The 20,670-nt window shown below is 39.9% G+C and overlaps 1 protein-coding gene across 6 annotated transcripts in view; it reads right to left on the bottom strand.

The window, feature by feature from the left end:
• KMT2E (lysine methyltransferase 2E (inactive)) overlaps nt 1-20,670 on the bottom strand; it is a 157,504-nt gene that overhangs the window by 61,783 nt on the left and 75,051 nt on the right. For 4 of the 6 annotated variants that reach the window (XM_089685451.1, XM_089685460.1, XM_089685469.1 and 1 more), the window contains exons 12-16: nt 18,580-18,697; nt 17,485-17,594; nt 16,081-16,342; nt 6,900-6,998; nt 330-494 (exon numbers count right to left, since the gene is read on the bottom strand). In XM_089685451.1, the coding sequence (XP_089541577.1) occupies nt 330-494; nt 6,900-6,998; nt 16,081-16,342; nt 17,485-17,594; nt 18,580-18,697 (754 nt within the window). Of the gene's footprint in view, nt 1-329; nt 495-6,899; nt 6,999-16,080; nt 16,343-17,480; nt 17,595-18,579; nt 18,698-20,670 lie in introns of those variants that run through there. The other 2 variants (XM_089685477.1, XM_089685487.1) reach the window with 2 other exon arrangements.

The raw sequence follows: 20,670 nt of genomic DNA on the forward strand, positions 1-20,670 counted from the left end.
AACGGCACGTAGCTGGAAAAAAATAAATAAATAAAGACTACTTATAAAAGGGCACAATCTTCTTACATCCTGAGCCAACACGCTTGAAAAGTTACAAATATTACAAGGAATTACAGACTGTGCTGCTGCAACAACTGCCTGTGATATGAATACTAAAATTGCTGCTTACCAATTTCGAAATGATATCCGCTAGCATTTCTGGCTAATTTATTCTGCACCTTGAAACTGAGATGTTTATCCAACAAATTGTTACAAAGAATCTACAAAGTAGGATTTCCTTAAACTATAGTAGATAAGATCTCATATAAAAACTATAATCTCAAAATTACCTGAGGGAGCTCACATTCACTGACGATCTGGAGGTCCTTTGCGTCAGGTTTGATGTCAGTTTTAGCTGTACTAATTCTCTCTAAGGCTTGTTCTCTCCTTTTTTCCCGCTTTTCTAGTCGTGCAAAAGCTTGAAGAATCGCTTCCATTTTCCTTTCCTCTCTTGTCTAAGAGAAAGCACACAATTGTAAAAGTGTTTTCACAGTAGATTTTGCTACATATAACATTTAAACTTGCAAAAGTTTGCAAATTGTGAAGAATAACCTCCAACTGCAAAGCTTAAATTTAGCAGAAGTCACATTACAACAGGCATAAAGCAAAACAAAAATATATAATCAGAACTTGTGAACTGCTAAATAAATTTTAGAAATACAATATGCTAATTAGTGGATTGCCTGTACCTAACACATACTCATACCAGTGCAACTAATCAGTAATAAATTTCCAAAAATGTGCTGCTCTCCACTTAACGATATTATCAAATCATATATTCACACGTGCTCCTATTGACAATTAGTGCAATAAAGAATAAAATATTCGCTATAAACATCCACTGTAAAAAAAAAAAAAAAAAAAAAAAAAGTCCATATACATATCAAAAAAATGTCCATATATACTCCTTCAGAAACACGTGTTCACTTGAATTAAATGAATTCAGTGCTTCTTAATTCACCTCTTCTGTTAGTGAGAGACGAGAGAGAAGGATGGATCCAACCGGCATCATACAGAGGGATTTCTTTCTGGCTCGTTATTTAACGAGCCCCCTAAGGTGGAGTCCTGCTATTACACCTTCCGCATGCCCATGACTGGTCTATAATATTGGATGTGATGCCCCTGGAAAACATTTCAAACAGCGCAAATAATTGAAAAATATTAAATCATAAAAATTATAAAATATGACATATATATATATATATATATATATATATATATATATATATATATATATATATATATATATATATATATATATCCCCCCACTCCAATTCGTGAAGAATTGTGAAATTTTTTTTTTGGTATATAAAAACACAAGTGCCAAAATAAAAATCAAAGCAAAAAAAAAAAGTCCTTGCTCCAAAGAAGTGTGCTTTAAACCAACATAAACCGCACTCACCAGATTCTGGTGAAATAAACGCCTTTTAGTTAGATATTTGGGATCCTAGACCCTTATGATAAGCCTCCAGACCTCCACTCCACACACACGTGGTGGAGTGGAGGTCTAGAGGCTTATAAGGGTCTAGGATCCCAAATACCTAAAAAGGCGTTTATTTCACCAGAATCTGGCGAGTGCGGTTTATGTTGGTTTAAAGTACTGGTCTTTGGTGGAAGCACACTTCTTTGGAACAAGGATTTTTTTTTTTTTTTTTTGCTTTTTATTTTGGCATTTGTGTTTATATACAAAAATGTATTTTCACAATTCTTCATGAATTTTGGAGTAGGACTATTTATATATATATATATATATATATATATATATATATATATATATATATATATATATAATTTTTATGTCATATTTTATATTTTTACATGATTTAATATTTTTCAATTATTTGTGCTGTTTGTAATGTTTTCATATTTTTTGGTATATATTGCACTTATGTACAGCGACATTTAATTTTAATAATTTTATTTTTGTACACATTTTTTTGGCACTGGGGATTTATGATTATATGTGATGCCCCTGGAACCTGAGAGTGAGGTCTGCTGATCACCCGACATGCTGACGTGTGCCAGATGATCCTCAATATACCCATTCGGATCCAGATCACAATGAGTGGACTGATATACACAAATGCGCGATTTTATTGCGCTTCTGGTTAGTGCAATATCATACAAAGGCTTCCAGTCACCGAGTCACGGATTTCACTTATATTTATTCAATAATGTAAAATGCAGCGCTAAAATAATGATAAATAATCGTATAGATCAAAGTGACTGGTGATATGATCAAGCGCCAAATGGACCGCTAAAAAGTGACAATAATGTGTTGTCAAAGTTATGACGAATAAAGTGACATATAAACGTAGGACATAAATGTGATAAAAACTCCAATAGACTATAATAATAAAACAAATAGCAAGTAATGCAATAATAATCCGGTGACTTGGGATATGGGTCGTCCTCACAATCGATGCGCGGAAATAAGGTGCTCATAACTTCCGTGGTAAGGAAAATGAGGTATGATTGCACTCACCGGACACACAATATTAATGCGCATGTGTTATAATATCCGGAAAGGCACTGGTGGTAATCAGGTATCCAGAGAACGCATCCCTTTGACAATGTGCTTTCGCATGAAACACGTCAGCGAGGAGCCTGCCGGGTTTATCCTTATACTAGCTGCTTTAATTACATGAAGCACTCGCTTATATTTATTATTGCACTTCTATTTATTTATTGATTTGATCATCTTTAACATTTGGACTTTATTATGTTCTACATTCATCACTGAATGTCACTTGTATTATTTCACTTCTTGTTTTTTTTATACGTCTTAATTAGACGGTACCACATCATACCACTTTATAGCGCAATAACCGGGGTGTGTGTGTGTGTGTATTATATATATTTTATTTATATTTATATCCATATAATATCTACTCAGTGCTGAATTTCTGTATTACATATTTATTTAAAAGGGTCTGAGGTTTCACCTTAATGCTGGCGGCTTGTTTTACCTAGCGCTCGTCTTATCTTTTTTAACATATATGATTTGACAACATCGTTAACAAGTGGAGCGCAGCACATTTTGGAAATTTACAACAGGCATAAAGGTTTTAAATTGCACTGTGTCTTGCGGGTGCAGAGAAAACACGATCACATAAAAATATATAATTCATATTTATAAGGAGGTGAATGACTGGCTTGATAACCATTTGCTGTAGGACACTCTTTGGGTCTTTCATTGTAGAAAGTAGTAAAGTACTTTCACCCGTACTCCCATTACTACCTCAATGGAAAATCCAGGTCTAATTTGCGACATTTATAAAATGTGTTATTTTTGCTGGTCCCATTCAACTTTCATGGTTTTCAAATAGAGAATCATTGATTTTACATATTTGTTCCAAAACACATAACCTAGAATTATTTAACATGGCTATCCGAATCATATACACTAGATTGCCAAAAGTATGCCTTTACACGCACATGAGCTTTAATGGCATCTCAGTTTTAGTCTGTAGGGTTCAATATTGAGTTGGCCCACCCTTTGCAGCTATAACAAATTCAACTATTCTGGGAAGGCTGTCCACAAGGTTTAGGAGGGTGCCTATGAAAATGTTTGACCATTCTTCCAGAAGCGCATTTGTGAGGTCAGGCACGGATGTCGGGCGAGAAGCCTTGACTCAAAGTCTCTGCTCTAATTCATCCCAAAGGTGTTCTATCAGGTTGAGGTCAGGACTCTGTGCTGGCCAGTCAAATTCCTCCACTCCAAACTTGCTCATCCATGTCTTTGTGGACCTTGCTTTGTGTCATCCCCAAACTGTTCCCACAAAGTTGGGAGCAAAAAATTGTCCAAAATGTCTTGGGTATGCAGATGCCTTAAGAGTTCCTTTCACTGGAACTAAGGGGACTAGCCCAACTCCTGAAAAACAACCCCACACCATAATCCCCCCTCCACCAAACTTTACACTTGCAGTCAGGCAAGTACTGTTCTCCTGGCAACTGTCAAACCCAGACACATCCATCGGATTGCCAGGGAGAGAAGCGTGATTCATCAATCCAGTGAACACATCTCCACTGCTCTAGAGTCCAGTGGCGACGTGCTTTACACCACTACATCCTGAGCTTTGCACTGAACTTGACGTTGTAAGGCCTGGATGCAGCTGCTCGGCCATGGAAAGCCATTCCATGAAGTTCTCTATACATGGCTATTGTGCTAATCTGAAGGCCACACGAAGTTTAGAGGTCTTTAGCTAATGACTCTGCAGTTGGCAACTTTTGCACACTGTGCACTACAGCATGCTGTGTCCCTTGATTTGGAGGGGTGTCCCAATACTTTTGGCAATATAGTGTATATATCTTAACCGAAACAAAAAAACAAAACCACACCTGAATATAAAGGCTAGTCTGTACTGACCTTTCTATTGGAATGTACTCTTTGCAATAACAAATCTTCTCCACCTAGTTAAAATATTGCAGCTAAATACACAAAGCACAGGCACACAAAGGTTGTACCTGAAAATAGTTTCAATTTAAAAAAAAATACATGCTGATATACTTGAAAATGTATACATGGACCACGCTGCCAAAAATGTGAATTGAGATTACCAAACCGTTTGCCACATTTAAAAGTGCAAAAATAAAATATTTGGCAGGGTATAAAGCCAGCTTGCAAAATGGTGAACACCAGCTTCCTAAAGATGTACAAATCACAAACAAAACTAGTTGAGGCGCTGTTCCCCCAGCCGATAAATCTCATCCCATCCCTGCAGCCAGCCTTTGGTCTTGGGGCAGCAGCAGCAGCCGTCTTAACCGTAAACGCTGGATGTACCTGGTGCTGGTCCTTTGGCAAATATACGGTACATGTGAGTGTGGCGTAATTTTAAGGTTTAGAATGGTTAAAAAAAAAAAAAAAAGTTGACTGCTTGGAGCCATTAACCCTTTCCTTGATACTGTTTTTTTGAGTGGCTGTGTATTGCATTGTAAAGAATCGCATTCTGGTACGTGTGAATGGTCAAGTTGGTGACAAGTTAAACAGTGGGTCCAACCAAAAAAGCACAGCGAGACCTATTAATAGAAAGTCCATCTTTTGTGATGAGTGTAAATCCATGCGGGCTCACCTAGTACACCTGGAAATGGTCATATGTTTATCTGTCACTTATGACACTTTAATGAATATAAAATTAAAGAAATTATATACGTGTGTGTATCTATCTATATATAGATATACACACACATACATACTGAATGGCGCCAAACTACAGTACTTTAAAATTTCCATAGGTGACGTCACTTCGATCCTCTTAGGACAGAGATGAGTGGAGGCCATCTGCTACTTCTATAGGAAAAAAAAAAAAGAAGGATCCATTGGCGGGCCTGCCGCTAGGATCACTTTTAGCAGAGAAATGCTGGGGGGGGGGGGGGGGGGGGGGGGGGGGGAGGATCATGGCATGATTGCTGCAGCCATAACCCCAGAATGCCATTTCCAATTGAGGTCGCCATGACTATGGCCCGGTTCCAGTTGTGAATTGGTTAATACTTGTGTACCTGCTACCAGAGAGGAGTGACAATAGAGGGAAGCTTAAAATGTAGGGCTTGTTCAGCAATCTGAGTGCCATCTTGTTGAATAGCTCACTGCTAAGAATTACCTAGCAAGAATATGACATTTTGTTCCTGGGACAATTATACCACACTGACCTCCAAAGGATAAACCAGTAAATTCTGGAACCGTGAGGCACAAGAAGGAAAACACTGATGGTCAGAAAATGTGTTCCTGTGCACTATAATGTCTCTTTCCGTTATATCACCAAAACGGTCTCAATAGCAGCTCCATTCATGAACAGATATCATTTGCGCAGGAAAGCACTACTACTGTTAGCTCCAGCAGCCATATCTTACCAAATGCTGTAATACTTAAAGCTGATTCACAAATGTGCAGTGCGGATTGAAGCTCAGGTTTCACATCTAATTGACAGTGGTTGTTCAGCAGTTTAGGTCAGGTTTACATCAGGTTCAGGACAGGATCAGGTCAGAATTTTATCCTGTTCACATGTGCGGTTTAGAAAAGGCTCCCGTAGAAGTCAATAGCCTGTAATCCGCACCTGAACTGTACCACACTGCTCAGAGATCAGACAGCACTCTTTCAATCAGCAATTAATCCGCACTGCCAGTGCACCAGACATATGTGAACAGGCACCATAGGAAGCAATATCATTTCATATCTCATAGCCCACTGCAATGCAATTAGTTTGTGCTTAAATATGCCAAGGCTTGTGACAGCTGTATGTAGTTAACTGGATAAAATATTAGATGCATTCATAAACAAATACTTGTCAAAAGTGTTGGTACGTACCACAAAAATGGTGCCTACCACAAAGACACATGAAACAAAAGTTAAAGCCTGCTAAAGCTTTTGTTACTATAGATGCCCATGAACAAAAAAAAAATCTGCTGTGGAGTCGTCAAATAAAGGGACAAAAAGCTTCACTGCTGCAACAATATCAAATTTAAAAGCAAACAGAAGTACACATAGGTTTGATAAATGAATAGATCAGTTTAACGGAGAACAACTTCAGCCAAATTTTAAAAGCCAAAATAAAAAAAAAAAAAAGCAACCCCCAGCACCAGTTTGCTGCATTGGTATACAGATGAGCAGAAATAGGCCATAAAAAGCGATACGAATATGCAAAAATATTTTTAAATTACAACCCAACAAATTCACAAAACCAAAATTTAGAGAGCCAAATGGAATGAGTGCACCAAGCAAGCTGTTTATTAGATATAAAAGCACAAAGGATGCAATAAAATGATTTGGGTCTAAAGCCTAAGAGGAAGCAACAGTCAGCATGGGAAGAGCAGTTGTCACTCAGGCCAAGTGACATTAACTAGTCACTATCTTCCCCACTTACCATCTTCCTTTTCCTTTCTGCAATCTGTTCCTCAGATTCCATTTCTACTTCATTGCTAATAGGAGTTTTTTCTTCTATATCATCAATAATATCTGGCTCCTGAAAGATGGAAATGACTGCTTTATAGAAGCTCTACTGCACTAATTACTCAAGGGATTCTAACTACAATTGCTACATAAGTCAAGTCACCTAATGCAGTATCTTATGCTTCATAAAAGCCAGTTTTCTATGGAGGAAAGTACTTCATCTGCCAGATAAAGAATTTGTGGCCTTGGACTAACAAGCATTTGCATATGCATTCTTTGCTGAATTTAGTGTTGTGCAACCTGTATTAAAGTTGAACTTCAGGCAAAAAAACAAAAAACAAAAACACTGAATGCAGCTATGTATTAAAGAGATAGATAGAGAGGTAAATAGATCTCTAATAATTCTTTGGTGGCTATTTTACTGTCCAAATGAGACTAGGGGCAGGGAGGTGGCCTGGCTTTGTTGATTCATTGTAGTAAAGAACGCTCAGGTCACCAATCTGGTTGGGTTGTACAGCAGTGTTATTACATTGTAGATCTGCAAGGGCACAAATATAAATCCTCATTCTTGGCAAGTGAAACAGCTCCCACATACGTACTTTATCTGTGTATTGAGGTATTTACCTGGAGGTCAGCTTTGGGACCATTGAGGGACATAGGATTTCGGAAACACATACTGCCATGTACAAAAGGTTGTGACACTAGCAAACAAAAAAATTGCCTTAGTTTTGTGGAGAGAAGAAAAAAAAAAATTATTTTTATTCTCATCCATTGAGGGACACAAGAATTCATAAAAAGTCCTGGAATTCGAGAGAAGTGCAACTGGGGACTGGGCAATAGCCACTGCCAGGTACATAAGGGACTGGGAATGGTCTGCATTTCAGAATGCTCGAAGACCCAAGTGCCCAAATCTGACCCAATTGAGAAGCTCCCTGCAGGACAGGGGAACGGTCAGCAGCCAAGAGAAGGCCACAGAGGATCAATCTGATGTACTAGGACAGAAAAAATAATCGCAAAGAGGAATGCTTCCACCCAAAAGAACACTGAATTTGAACCAGCGAGACGCCGTGAAGCCAAAAACCCACAAAAACAGGTGGAGCAACATAACTGCTAGTTAGGAAAGAAACAGAACAATATGTGGCCAACAGACAAGAAAAGAGTGGAGAAAGTTTCCAGGGCAACAAGTCCCCATAAGGTTCACCAGGAAAGACCAGCTGGCCTACATATGAAGGCCCAAGCCTTACACTCCTCAACCCTTATGCACCATACACATTATCAGCTTTCTCCATCAACCCAGTGGGCTGTACACACAGGCCAAATGTCAGCCAGTTTCTGTTGAACCAGCCGATATTCGGCCCGTGTGTACGAGGCTTTAGGACTCAGGGAAGACGGTATGCTGGCAAGAAAATCAATCTCGCAAGATATCCACAATGTGAGTAAAAAAAAAAAAAAAAAAAAAAAAAACACCTAATAAAATACCAAAATGGATAGCGGAGAGTGAAGACTGACAAATTCAAGGGTACCAACCCATAAAATCAGCTTGGCTGAAAAAGGGAGAAGGCTGCACAAAAGGTACTCCTACAAAAGACAGGCAGAAACAAAAAGCATACAACAAACCCAGACTAGTACAAAGGAACAACATGAGAACAAGAGAAGGGGCAAAACCCATCCACAACACCTGGTGGTGTCTTTAGGACAGAGACTACGCAGGACCTGTCAAATCTTAGAGTGTAAACTCAAGTTTATTTTATTAGTTTATTTGCGCTTCTCAGGTCCCCCACCAGCGCTCCTGGGAACGCACTCTTCTTGGTGTGCTGCGAGCTTGATCTGGAGCCATACTGCATGTATCCATAAAGACAGACAGCACGACTTGGCCCAGCCAACCAACTCCCTCAAAACAGGATTTGACTGACAGAGCCTGTCACAGGCAAAGCCTGAGAGACTGGCAAGTGGATCTGCTACAGATGGGCACAGCACTGGACACCGCTCCGGATTGGGTGGAGAACTTTTTATCTAAACATTATTTACCTTAATGCAAAGAATGCATTAAGGTACAAATGTTTAGTCTATAGAACTTTAAGCACAGAACATTGTTCTCAGACTCCCCTGACCGGCCTTAGTCCAGCAAATCATCCATAATTGTGGAGCAAGTTAAAGAATTTTAGCCACACTGCTAAGAACAATCTCCTGATTAGGAAAAGCACCAAGAAAGGGATCTAGGGAAAGTTCAAAAAGGCTGTTTATTATCCACAGGAGGACCTATCTTCAAATGGTCCCACAAAAAATTCTGAATGTACTCTATTCTCAGGAGAGGAAGTTTTAAAGGAGGTTCACTCTGTGGGGGAAGAAAAAAAAAACAAAAAAAAAAAACACTTACTAAAAAAGGACATTTACCTATCCAGGGATCCAGTGCTGTCCTCACCTGGGCTAGTTCTTCCCTAGCCTTCAGGTTCTTGGCACCAGCATCCTAACTGCGTAGCTGGCTTTGCGGTTTTCAGCTTGACAGCCAGTTGTCCACTGCGCATGCGCGAGACGAGTGTAAGTGGGAGCTGGTACTGTCAAAACTAGGTTACCCACTCTCCCTTTCCCCCCAAAAAATGACATGCAAAATGTGGCAGGGGAGGAAGACTTAGCGGAATTTCCCCTTCTGGGTGGATTTCTCCTATAGGTAGGAACCCACCAGTGGTCCCAGGGTATTCCCAGAGGAAAGCCTGAGAAGTAACACGGTTTTGTGCCGTATCAGAAGGGTAAAGAGGGGTAAATGAAACAGGTGCCAAAGCACAATGAGTTATACTATGGACTCACCGTGTCAGTGGGAACCTTGAAAAGTGAGCATACCCTCAACCAGCTTAGCAGTATCCGTGGAAAAGTGGGTCATTGGTGTACGCAAGAATTCGATTTACAAATTTCCTATTCAAACCAAGTATTTGTGGTAACATGCACTGGTGTGATGTGGTGCCATTCTGTCAATGGATGTGTTGCAGATTGCTGCCAAACAATAGTGCATACAACACAACACATTATGTATGCATTTTTTGCCCTCAGTAAACCGGAGACAAGGGCAGGTGTCTAACCCTCAGGCCATTGGCAAAAAAATTAAGGCATGCTAGTTAGAGAACAGTTAAATGGGGGCTGGCTTACTATTTCTGTTTTCCAGTATCCAGACATCCTGTTTCCGAATTCCTGTGCCCCTCAATGGATGAAAAAGAAATTCAATTTTATGCAGTGCTGATAAAACATATGGATTGATATTTAAAATAACTTACATTGCAACTTCTCTCTCAGCTTCCCTTTGTTATAGTTGTGAAGATAACAGATAATGACAGACTATGCGTGGAACCTAAAAGCATGCTATGCCAGAATTTTGGGTGGCACTAAACTCAGAATTAACTTTACAAAAACCATGTATGTAAGAACTTAACTTAAAGAGTAGAACGACTTTCATGTTGTGAAAAAAACTGGTATTCAAAAAGTGCAAAAGACAATCATTAAAGATCAAATCTATGTTTTTTTGTTTTTTTTTTGTAACACACATCTTGAACAGTGGAAAGATTCAAATCTCTATTAAAGGTGAGCTTATATTGCCGTCTAGGCAGATTTCCCTTTACAGGCCCCCAATCTCTGAGACCAGAAGTGAGAGGAAATTTTTTTAGTAGACACAAAAATAACAGTTTTTCTTCGTACAGTGGGTTATACAGACATAGGCTCTTATGTCTGCCCACTATGGGGATTTCTTCACATTTAATGTCCTGGAGACAAAAGTTTCAGGAGAAAAGGAGACCTGACAACATAAGGGAAAAAAAGGCTCAATTTCTTATGCCATAACCATTTCAGCAATTAACATATTTTTCTTGTCCATCAAGAGACACAGAAAGTCACTCATTTCACCTTAGGGTTATACTGGCTCCTACAAGAGGATTGGACACTGGCAAAAAAAAAAAAAAAAACTGTAGGCTAGCCTAGGAGAAGACAATGAGAACAGCATGATCTGGTGCTTAACCAGGACCAATCGTAATGCAAACAATATGTAAGGGAGTCTTTCTAAGTCCTAGAATTCCACAAGATACAAAAAATCAAGAGGCACAGACAGCAGCAGTCCGCAGAGTGTGACCAGCTCTGTAGGGAAGACAGTAAGGGAAGAACAGGAGACGCCAGCTAAGTGCAGTAGGTGTATAAAGATGGTTTATTAAAAGTGGTTAAAAACAAGATAACTAAAAAACTTCAGACTGATCAGATAGTAGGTCCTTAACTCGCTCCTTTAGTGGGGTCCACCACTGTCATCTAGGCTGGAAGAATGGAGCCGGGACATCCTGTGTACATCAGGAAGTGCACCGGAACCAGAGTGGATCGAACGGGTGGAAGTGACGTCACTAAAAGAGGGTCGGGACCAGTGTCAGGCTATCAGGCTACAGTCAGGTCCATAAATATTGGGACATCGACACAATTCTAACATTTTTGGCTCTATACACCACCACAATGGATTTGAAATGAAACAAAGATGTGTTTTAACTGCAGACTGTCAGCTTTAATTTGAGGGTATTTACATCCAAATAAGGTGAATGGTGTAGAAATTACAACAGTTTGCATATGTGCCTCCCACTTGTTAAGGGACCAAAAGTAATGGGATAATTGGCTTCTCAGCTGTTCCATGGCCAGGTGTGTGTTATTTCCTCATTATCCCAATTACAATGAGCAGATGAAAGGTCCAGAGTTCATTTCAAGTGTGCTATTTGCATTTGGAATCTGTTGCTGTCAACTCTCAAGATGATATCCAAAGAGCTGTCACGATCAGTGACGCAAGCCATCATTAGGCTGAAAAAACAAAACAAACCCATCAGAGAGATAGCAAAAACATTAGGCGTGGCCAAAACAACGGTTTGGAACATTCTTAAAAAGAAGGAACGCACTGGTGAGCTCAGCAACACCAAAAGACCCGGAAGACCACGGAAAACAACTGTGGTGGATGAGCGAAGAATTCTTTTCCTGGTGAAGAAAACACCCTTCACAACAGTTGACCAGATCAAGAGCACTCTCCAGGAGGTAGGTGTATGTGTGTCAAAGTCAACAATCAAGAGAAGACTTCACCAGAGTGAATACAAAGGGTTCACCACAAGATGGAAACCATTGGTGAGCCTCAAAAACAGGAAGGCCAGATTAGAGTTTGCCAAACAACATCCAAAAAAGCCTTCACAATTCTGGAACAACATCCTATGGACAGATGAGACCGAGATCAACTTGTACCAGAGTGATGGTAAGAGAAGAGTATGGAGAAGGAAAGGAACTGCTCATGATCCTAAGCATACCACCTCATCAGTGAAGCATGGTGGTGGTAGTGTCATGGCGTGGGCATGTATGGCTGCCAATGGAACTGGTTCTCTTGTATTTATTGATGATGTGACTGCTGACAAAAGCAGCAGGATGAATGCTGAAGTGTTTCGGGCAATATTATCTGCTCATATTCAGCCAAATGCTTCAGAACTCATTGGACGCCGCTTCACAGTGCAGCTGGACAATGACCCAAAGCATACTGCAAAAGCAACCAAAGAGTTTAAGGGAAAGAAGTGGAAAGTTATGCAATGGCCAAGTCAATCACCTGACCTGAATCCGATTGAGCATGCATTTCACTTGCTGAAGACAAAACTGAATGGAAAATGCCCCGAGAACAAGCAGGAACTGAAGACAGTTGCAGTAGAGGCCTGGCAGAGCATCACCAGGGATGAAACCCAGCGTCTGGTGATGTCTATACGTTCCAGACTTCAGGCTGTAATTGACTGCAAAGGATTTGCAACCAAGTATTAAAAAGTGAAAGTTTGATTTATGATTTTTATTCTGTCCCATTACTTTTGGTCCCTTAACAAGTGGGAGGCACATGAGCAAACTGTTGTAATTCCTACACCGTTCACCTGATTTGGATGTAAATACCCTCAAATTAAAGCTGACAGTCTGCAGTTAAAGCACATCTTGTTCATTTAATTTCAAATCCATTGTGGTGGTGTATAGAGCCAAATGTTAGAATTGTGTCGCTGTCCCAATATTTATGGACCTGACTGTACGTGCTCAGAGCTGCTTGCTCCTTCTACAGGCCTCTAGAACCACAACCTATCCGCATGACATGTGAAAAGACATTGCTTCCTATGCTGCCTGTTCACATGTGTCCAGTGCACTGGCAGTGTGATCTCACTGCGGTTTGAAAAAGAGTCTTGCATGATTTCTGAGCAGCGTGGTCCAGTTCAGGTGCGAATTACAGGCTACTGACTTTTATGAGAACAGTTTCTAAACTGCATATGTGTGAACCGGATCATCCTGAGAGCTAATCCTGTCCTGAATCTGATGTAAACCTGATATGAACCAGTGAACAACTACTGTATCAATTAGCTATGAAACCTGAGCTTCAATCCGCACATGTGTAAATCATCTCTCAGTGGGCACTGCCTCAGTACTTTCCCTACCTTTGAAGAATCACTTTGTGAGTGGGCCAGTTGAGCCAAGAAACCAGAAGTACATAAGGCCCTGGGTACCTCTAACCATCCAATGGCATTGATGCTTGAGTGCCGACAGGGCAAAAAGTAGAGCACTATGCTCACTTTTTACTGCCATACAGTGCCAAGGTAATATCTCCCTGCTGTGGCTCCTACTTTACAAAGAGCCAAGAGGAACTTTGATTTTCGATCCATTTCTGCTGTCCCCCTACAGTGACTCTGGCATTATGTCTGATTCTAGACATGGGGGAATAGTCCAGCTATAGCAGGTGCCCCCAGCTTACACTCTACCAACTGCTCCTGTAATGCATGCAATACAAGCAGATTCACACTTGTGCAGTGCAGATTGGAGCTCAGGTTTAACAGCTAATTGACCAGTAGCTGTTCACCGGTTCAGGTCAGGTTTACATCAGGTTAAGGAAAGGATCAGCTCAGAACTTCATCCTATTCACATCAGGTCTAGAAACGGTTCCCATAGAAGTCAAAAGCAGTGCTCAGGAACTGTACATGACTGTTTTTTAAACTGCACTGAATCTGCACCAGACAAATGTGAACAGGCACCATAGGAAGCAATGTTATTTCACATGTCATGCGGATTGGATGCTGTTCAAAAATGCATCCAATCCGCATATATGTGAACGGCACTGAAGCTCAGGTTTCACAGCTCATCGACACAGTATTTGTTCAGCGGTTCATGTCAGGTTTACATCAGGTTCAGGACAGGATTGGGTTAGGACCTCATCATGTTCACACATAGGCGTTTTAGAAACTTTTCCCATAGAAGTCAATAGCCTGTAATCCGCATCTGAACTGGACTGCACTGCTCAGAAATTGTACAGGGCTCTTTAAAACCGTACTGCCAGAGCACTGAACAGGCACCATAGGAAGCAATGTTATTTAACATGTCATGCGGATTGGATATGGTTCAAACCGCATCCAATCCACATATATGTGAACCGGCACTACATCCATCCCCATCTTTGGAGTCTTCCCTAGTTCAGTCGGGTGTAGTCAGCACCTCTGCCCCAAGACTGTAGGTTTTTACTTAAATCATGCAAGTCTTCATGGCCCAAAGTACCCAGTTGTTTGCCGACTCTGTTGCAGGAGGACAAAGGCACATCTCTGTGCCTTCCCTGCAGATTCTGTATCTGATCTGTTTGTGGCCTTGGTGGCCTCTGAGTCATCAGCTGCAGAGACTGATTCCAAGTTAATCCAGTCCTCATAATAGAAGCTCGTCTCCAAGTAGTCCCAGTCTTCTGACATTTCAGGTCACACTGATGCAGTGTACCACTCAAACGGTTTCTTCTAGAAGTGCTATTTCCAGTCTTATGTCCTTTAGAGGTCCAAGACCACTAAAATATTATCCCAATGCACCTGTTGTGTTGGGTGCTAGAAATACTCTAAGATCCACAACAGAAAAAGCTCTGTGCTCGCTGGCAGACCCTGCTCTTCATCCTATCTGGGCTGTGACCTTGCTTTGCCAAACTGACTAGTCAAAGTCCCTAAGAGTCATCATACATTATAATCTGATTGTATATCCCTGCTCCATAAACTTTAAATTTACCATAACTATATAATATGGGTGCCTTCCTAGTACATTTTTATCCAGTCAGGCAGGCCTTGCATTACATAGTTGTTGGTAGATCTAAAAGAGATTGTACAATCTGTGCATTGTGTGTGGTGAACTTTAAACAGCATCTTACCATGGCCGCAGTTGATCCTTGGGTCACAGACGATTTGGTGTAAATAGTTGTTGCTTTAGCAGATGGGATGCTGTAAATTTCCTTTATTATCTGCATGGGTCTCCTGTCTGTATGCATAGGGAGGACACTTCAACCAAAGTTTTGTACTGCGGAAACCAGCTTCTAATCTGCATGGCTTTCATTGACAATGTCTTCAGATCTACTCTGAATACATTATTGCTACTGGTGACAAAAGTACTCATCTCCCTCAGAGGGAGAAGCCTTAAGGAACAGCCTGAAAAGTCTTCTGTGCTCCTCAATAAGCTCCAAGAAAAGGTAAGTAGAAAAACCTTTTATTTACAGCTGTCACAGATAAAATGAATGGATATGGCTTAGTAAATAGAGCCTATATGTTTGATTCTGATGAAAAACATGACATCAGAACACAAAATTACATCAAACCCTTTATGCTTTAAGGAGAGACTTTGGAACTGGAACAAAAACAGATTAATGTGGCTCATGAAGAGACTGGTTAAAAGGGGACCTTACATTAAATATGTAAACACATAACAAAACGTTTCAGATTTAAATACTTCAGCACAGAAAAACAATCTCCTAATTCCACAGCCTCCGAAGATGCATTTAGCTTCAGACACACAGGCTTCAAGGCAAGAAAAGATGAATATCACTGACACTATACATCACAATATTATATTTTAACAATGCCAAGATAGAAGACAGTGGCCAGAGCATGGATAGTTACACCTGAAACAAACAAAGGTAATGTGTTTCTATGCAAGATCCCCTTTAATATACAAGAGACAATTTTGTAAGAGAACATGGGTGACCCCTAACTTTATACACAAAAAGTTCCAAAAGACACCAATACAACTGTAAATTAAAATGATAATAAAGTTATTGTTCCACCATATAAACGACAATTTTTAACTTACACAGTTGAAAGCTAGTAAAAGGTTTTACATTTTAAAAATACCTGATTATTAGATATTGAGAGTCGAAGAGGGGACATCTTCCTCTGTTTATCTGGTGATTTCAGTTTGTTTACAGCTCCATCTGTGTCCACTAGAACATTCTGATTTTGAGACTCTTTCTCTTTGGAACTGTCCTTTTCTTTCCTTCCTTTTTTCCTTCTAGTATCATAACCACTGTTGAAGTTTTCTGTTGGTTCAGTACTACACCGGAGTACCGGGCAATCAAGATTATCTTTGAAGCACGCACAGTCCACCTTATATTTGCTGCAAAGACAGAAACAAACATCCAAAATTAGAATAAGGTTTTATATAAAATGCCTAAATTTTATCTTCCACATTTTTTTTTTAAATGGAGACAAAATACCCCCCCCCCAACCTAATTCACTTTAATTAACCGCTTCCCGACCGCCCTATAGCAGATATACTACCCTACCCGCGCCGCCATTCGCGGCCGTCAATCACCGGGTCCCGGCCAATGATTACTTGCCCGTGCACGGTGATTGCTGAGCATCTCCGACGGGGAGGAGAACTGTTTGTAAACAAAACAGTTCTCCCTGTCAGCTCAAGCACACTAATTTGGATGGCTGTGCATAGTGAAGCACAAGGACACAGCCCAATGTAAAACAGCACACAGCTAACACTTAGATCGCCCCTCATGTTAACCCCTTCCTGCCCAGCGCCATTAGTACAGTGTCAGTGCTTTTTTTTTTTAGCACTGATCACTGTATTGGATTCACTGGGAATGTCAGTGACACAAAGTTAGTTCCCCCCAGTGTCAGAATGCCCACCGCAGTCCCGCTATAAATCGCTAATCGCCGCCATTACTAGTAAAAATAAAAAAAAAATTCCAGTATATATACAGCATTTGTAAAAGCTATAACTTTCACGTAAACCATTTACACATATTGGAATTTTTTTTTTTTCAGCAGACATGTAACAGAATACATTTTGGCCTAAATTTATAAAGAAATTTGATTTTTTTTTTTTTACTGGACAGGTTTAATAGCAAAAAAGGTCAAAAATATATAGCGCAAAAAAAAAAAACCCCCAAAAAACGTACAGGCGATCAAATACCACCGAAAAAAAGTTCAATTCGTAGGGAAAAGGTAAAAAGGATGTAGCGCCATAACACAAAAAATGGCCTGGTCAGGAAGGGGGGTAAATCCTCAGGAGGGCAAGTGGTTAAATAACATAAAAAAGGAGGATAACCTTGGATAAACCTGATAAAAGTACCATTGATTTTTAGCTCCTGTTAAAATGGTTTCAAGACCAGTGGATGAAGAAATTTGGAGCCTTAGTTTTGGACTTGGAACACAAAAATTAATTTTGAAATTTCTTGAGAAAACATAGCACCAAAATAGTCATACATTAAATAAGTTCCCGAACAAAGATTTAACTTTGCTTACCAATTGGTATAGTCAAAATCAAACGCAATTGTGACTTCTGCACCCTTTGGAATGTTTTCAATTGAATAAATATAAAGATGAATTGTTCCATCTTCAATAATATGCCGTACCTGGAATACAAAGGTGTAGAGAAATGCTGTCTTAGATAATGAGATAAAATGCATGTATCCAAAATTTCCTAAAGTGCCCTTAAACCCAAAATGTTTTATATTTAAAATGGTGCCCTTTATATTGTGCCTCGTTCTGCATCTTATATAGTTAGATAAATACTTGCTTGAATATGCCATTACTAATCCCTTCCCTCTTCTCAGTGTGAACCAAGCAGAAGTCGATTCTGTGGCCGCTGCATTGGCACACACTGAGCGTGCTACACAATGTCTTTTCAGTGTGGTCACTGTCCTCTGTTTTAACTGCCTGACATGACATTTTATATTAGCAAAAGGTGAGGGGGGGGGGGGGGGGGTTCGCTCTGAAAACTGCAAAACATCACTAGCAGTAGTCACGATTAACAGTGGATTTCTCTCCCTGGTTTACCAGTCTCAAGTTTAACACAAACAGAGCTGCTGGCAAAAGCATTCTGTGAACCGTCCCTAAAGCCTATGCTTTGTGTGAAATATGAGACTGATAAAACAGGGAGAGAAATCCCTTACCTATCATGATTCCCTGTATGAGCAGGCTGGCTCCTGTTCTGTTGAAGTGCTCTGAAGTGACATTGCAGTTTGCATCCGAGGTCTCCAGCTAGAACTGCACACAGATCATACACTGGTGTGGAGACTGAAACAAAATCACGTGACTAAAGCTACAAGGCTTCAAAAAAGGTATTCAAAATGTTTTTTTTTTTTTTTTAAACGGAGAGACATCCATCTATAATACTACATAACTATGATGTAAACTGAGAATCTTGGCAGTGGGTTTAACATCACCAACTCCAATCCAAAAACGTAATGTTTTTTCTAAATTATGGCTTTGAAGCAAATGCAGTATCAATGGAATAGCAATATTAAAAATGTGTATTGTATATTAACAGTAACCACCAAAAATATGCTTTAAACCATACTTCTATGAAATTGGCTTTTCACTGTATAATAGACACACCTCAGCATTGGGAGTACAAGACCGTCTGATGAATCTTGCTTCATTGCCAAAAGTTCTTGCATCAACACACATTTCTAGCCCATGGAATTTAGAATAGAATAAAACAAATGGATATGGCCTAAATTAAAAAAATAAATGAAAATATTATATGTATATTAATCATTTTAAACAACTAAACATTTTGTGATTTTCTTCATGTATTTGTTACAAAGGATATTCTTAATAGATAATTGTATATGGCTGCAAAGCACATATTTGAACTCCAGATGTCATCGTTTCAGAGAGGTCTATGTAAACCGTACATTACAACCAATGAAACCGCAAATAGGAAAGTTGCTTGCCTACATTCTAAGAGATGCCTCACATAACTGAAACAATGTTTTGCAGCCCATGAAAATTGTTTTTATCATTTTGGCTTGTGTGAACTGACAGTTGACAAACTGCTTTTCGTAACTATAAAATGATGCAGGCAAAAGCAAATCTAAAGTCAAAGCAACACAAAGTATACTGCATTTGAAATACATCTAACGTCCAGGTATAATAACCAGAACATTTTTTTTCCCAAACTGGATATTATGGTACAGATCTACAATAGTTTTAGGCACAAGAGCTAGTGTACATGGATTTGAGACTCTGCTGCAAGTCAAGCAAAAAAAGCTTGTATTTCAAATCAAGGCAATTCTGAGACCAGTTTGAGATGCATTCATTTAAAAGAAGGAATAAAGGCTTGTGTGTACAGGCATTTGCTAGTTTATCCACTATATTCAAGTCAAAATGAAAGGCATTTGCAATTTTTTTAGCCTCTTAACTGACTACTGTCTTGCTCAACACACGTCCTATTCAGGCATGATGACCCTCTGACGTATTTCAGTGACACGTGTGACAATGGGCGGGGCGACGCTGCCGACATCAGGGGATCCCAGGATGGACGCCACCGCATGCTGCAGTTTGGCTGCTCATTGGTGAGCGCCCGCACTTCTCCTCATATGCCACTGGTTGGATATAGAGGAGTTCCCCTATTTAATGAGGATGCTTGCCTCTGCACTTCCCTCATTTGCACACAATCGCCTAAGAAAACATACCATACTCCATTCGGCACCTACAAGTAATTTTGCAGGCTTTTTAGATCATTTCTTATCCTACTTATGTTGGCCATATGTAATGAGATGTATTCTAACTGCTATAGACTAGCTACCCTTTCCCCACTCAACTCTGGGCGATGACTGGCCTCCTTTGACCCAGCAGCATTTAGTACAGCAATCCTACTCCTGCATTATATTTTTTTTGTACTTTTACAGATATTTGAATACACTCTGTGGGGTCATCGGGGATACTTGTGGTGGTTTGTTGGACCTTTTTGAGGTCACTGTCTTGTGGTTTCCTGTGGACGCTGGCAGATTTCAGCCTTGTAGGATTTACTGTTTGTTATCTTCATGCATAACATTAACCTGCATTGATCACGCAAGTGTAGACCAAGATTGCCTTTTCTGCACCACTATGTATTTTCCTTTTTTGGCTTGTCCTGCATGATTACTGTTTTTGTAGATATACAATTAATTTTTGTAGCTTATATTTTACAGTTGATATACGCATTTCTTCCCCCTGAAGGAGTTACTTTTCCGAAACATGTTGGGATTTGGGATCTATTGAAGGATACACCCTAACTGACCAAGCTATGTTAAAATGATTGGCAGTCTATGTATAGTGTATATTTATATGTCCTTGGGTACTGTCATTATGCATTGTCAGCTAAGCCTTATATTGCATTGAATGGAAAAGGTCAGATGATTTTACTGACCTATTGGTCCATTTTGTGTATTTTCTACGCATGTCTAATAAAGAATTATGTTGCAATTGTCATGCTTACCAGGGCTTTGGGCTCCTCTAACTTCCAGTGCATACAACGTTTGAGACCACAAGTCCTTGAACGCATCAGGCTCCGTTTGTCATGAAAAGGCTTTGCATGTACTGGACTGTAAGTGAATGCAGCCTGCTTATTGGCACATGACCTAGTATCCCAGATCACCTAAGCTGACAAAACTGTGCCTGTTGTCAGACCCTGCAAGGCAGCATGGTCAGGAGACATGGCTG

This window comes from Staurois parvus, unplaced genomic scaffold (assembly GCF_062004578.1).
Source record: "Staurois parvus isolate SC_StPar_1 unplaced genomic scaffold, SC_StPar_1.0 ptg000019l, whole genome shotgun sequence".
Taxonomy (NCBI): domain Eukaryota; kingdom Metazoa; phylum Chordata; class Amphibia; order Anura; family Ranidae; genus Staurois; species Staurois parvus.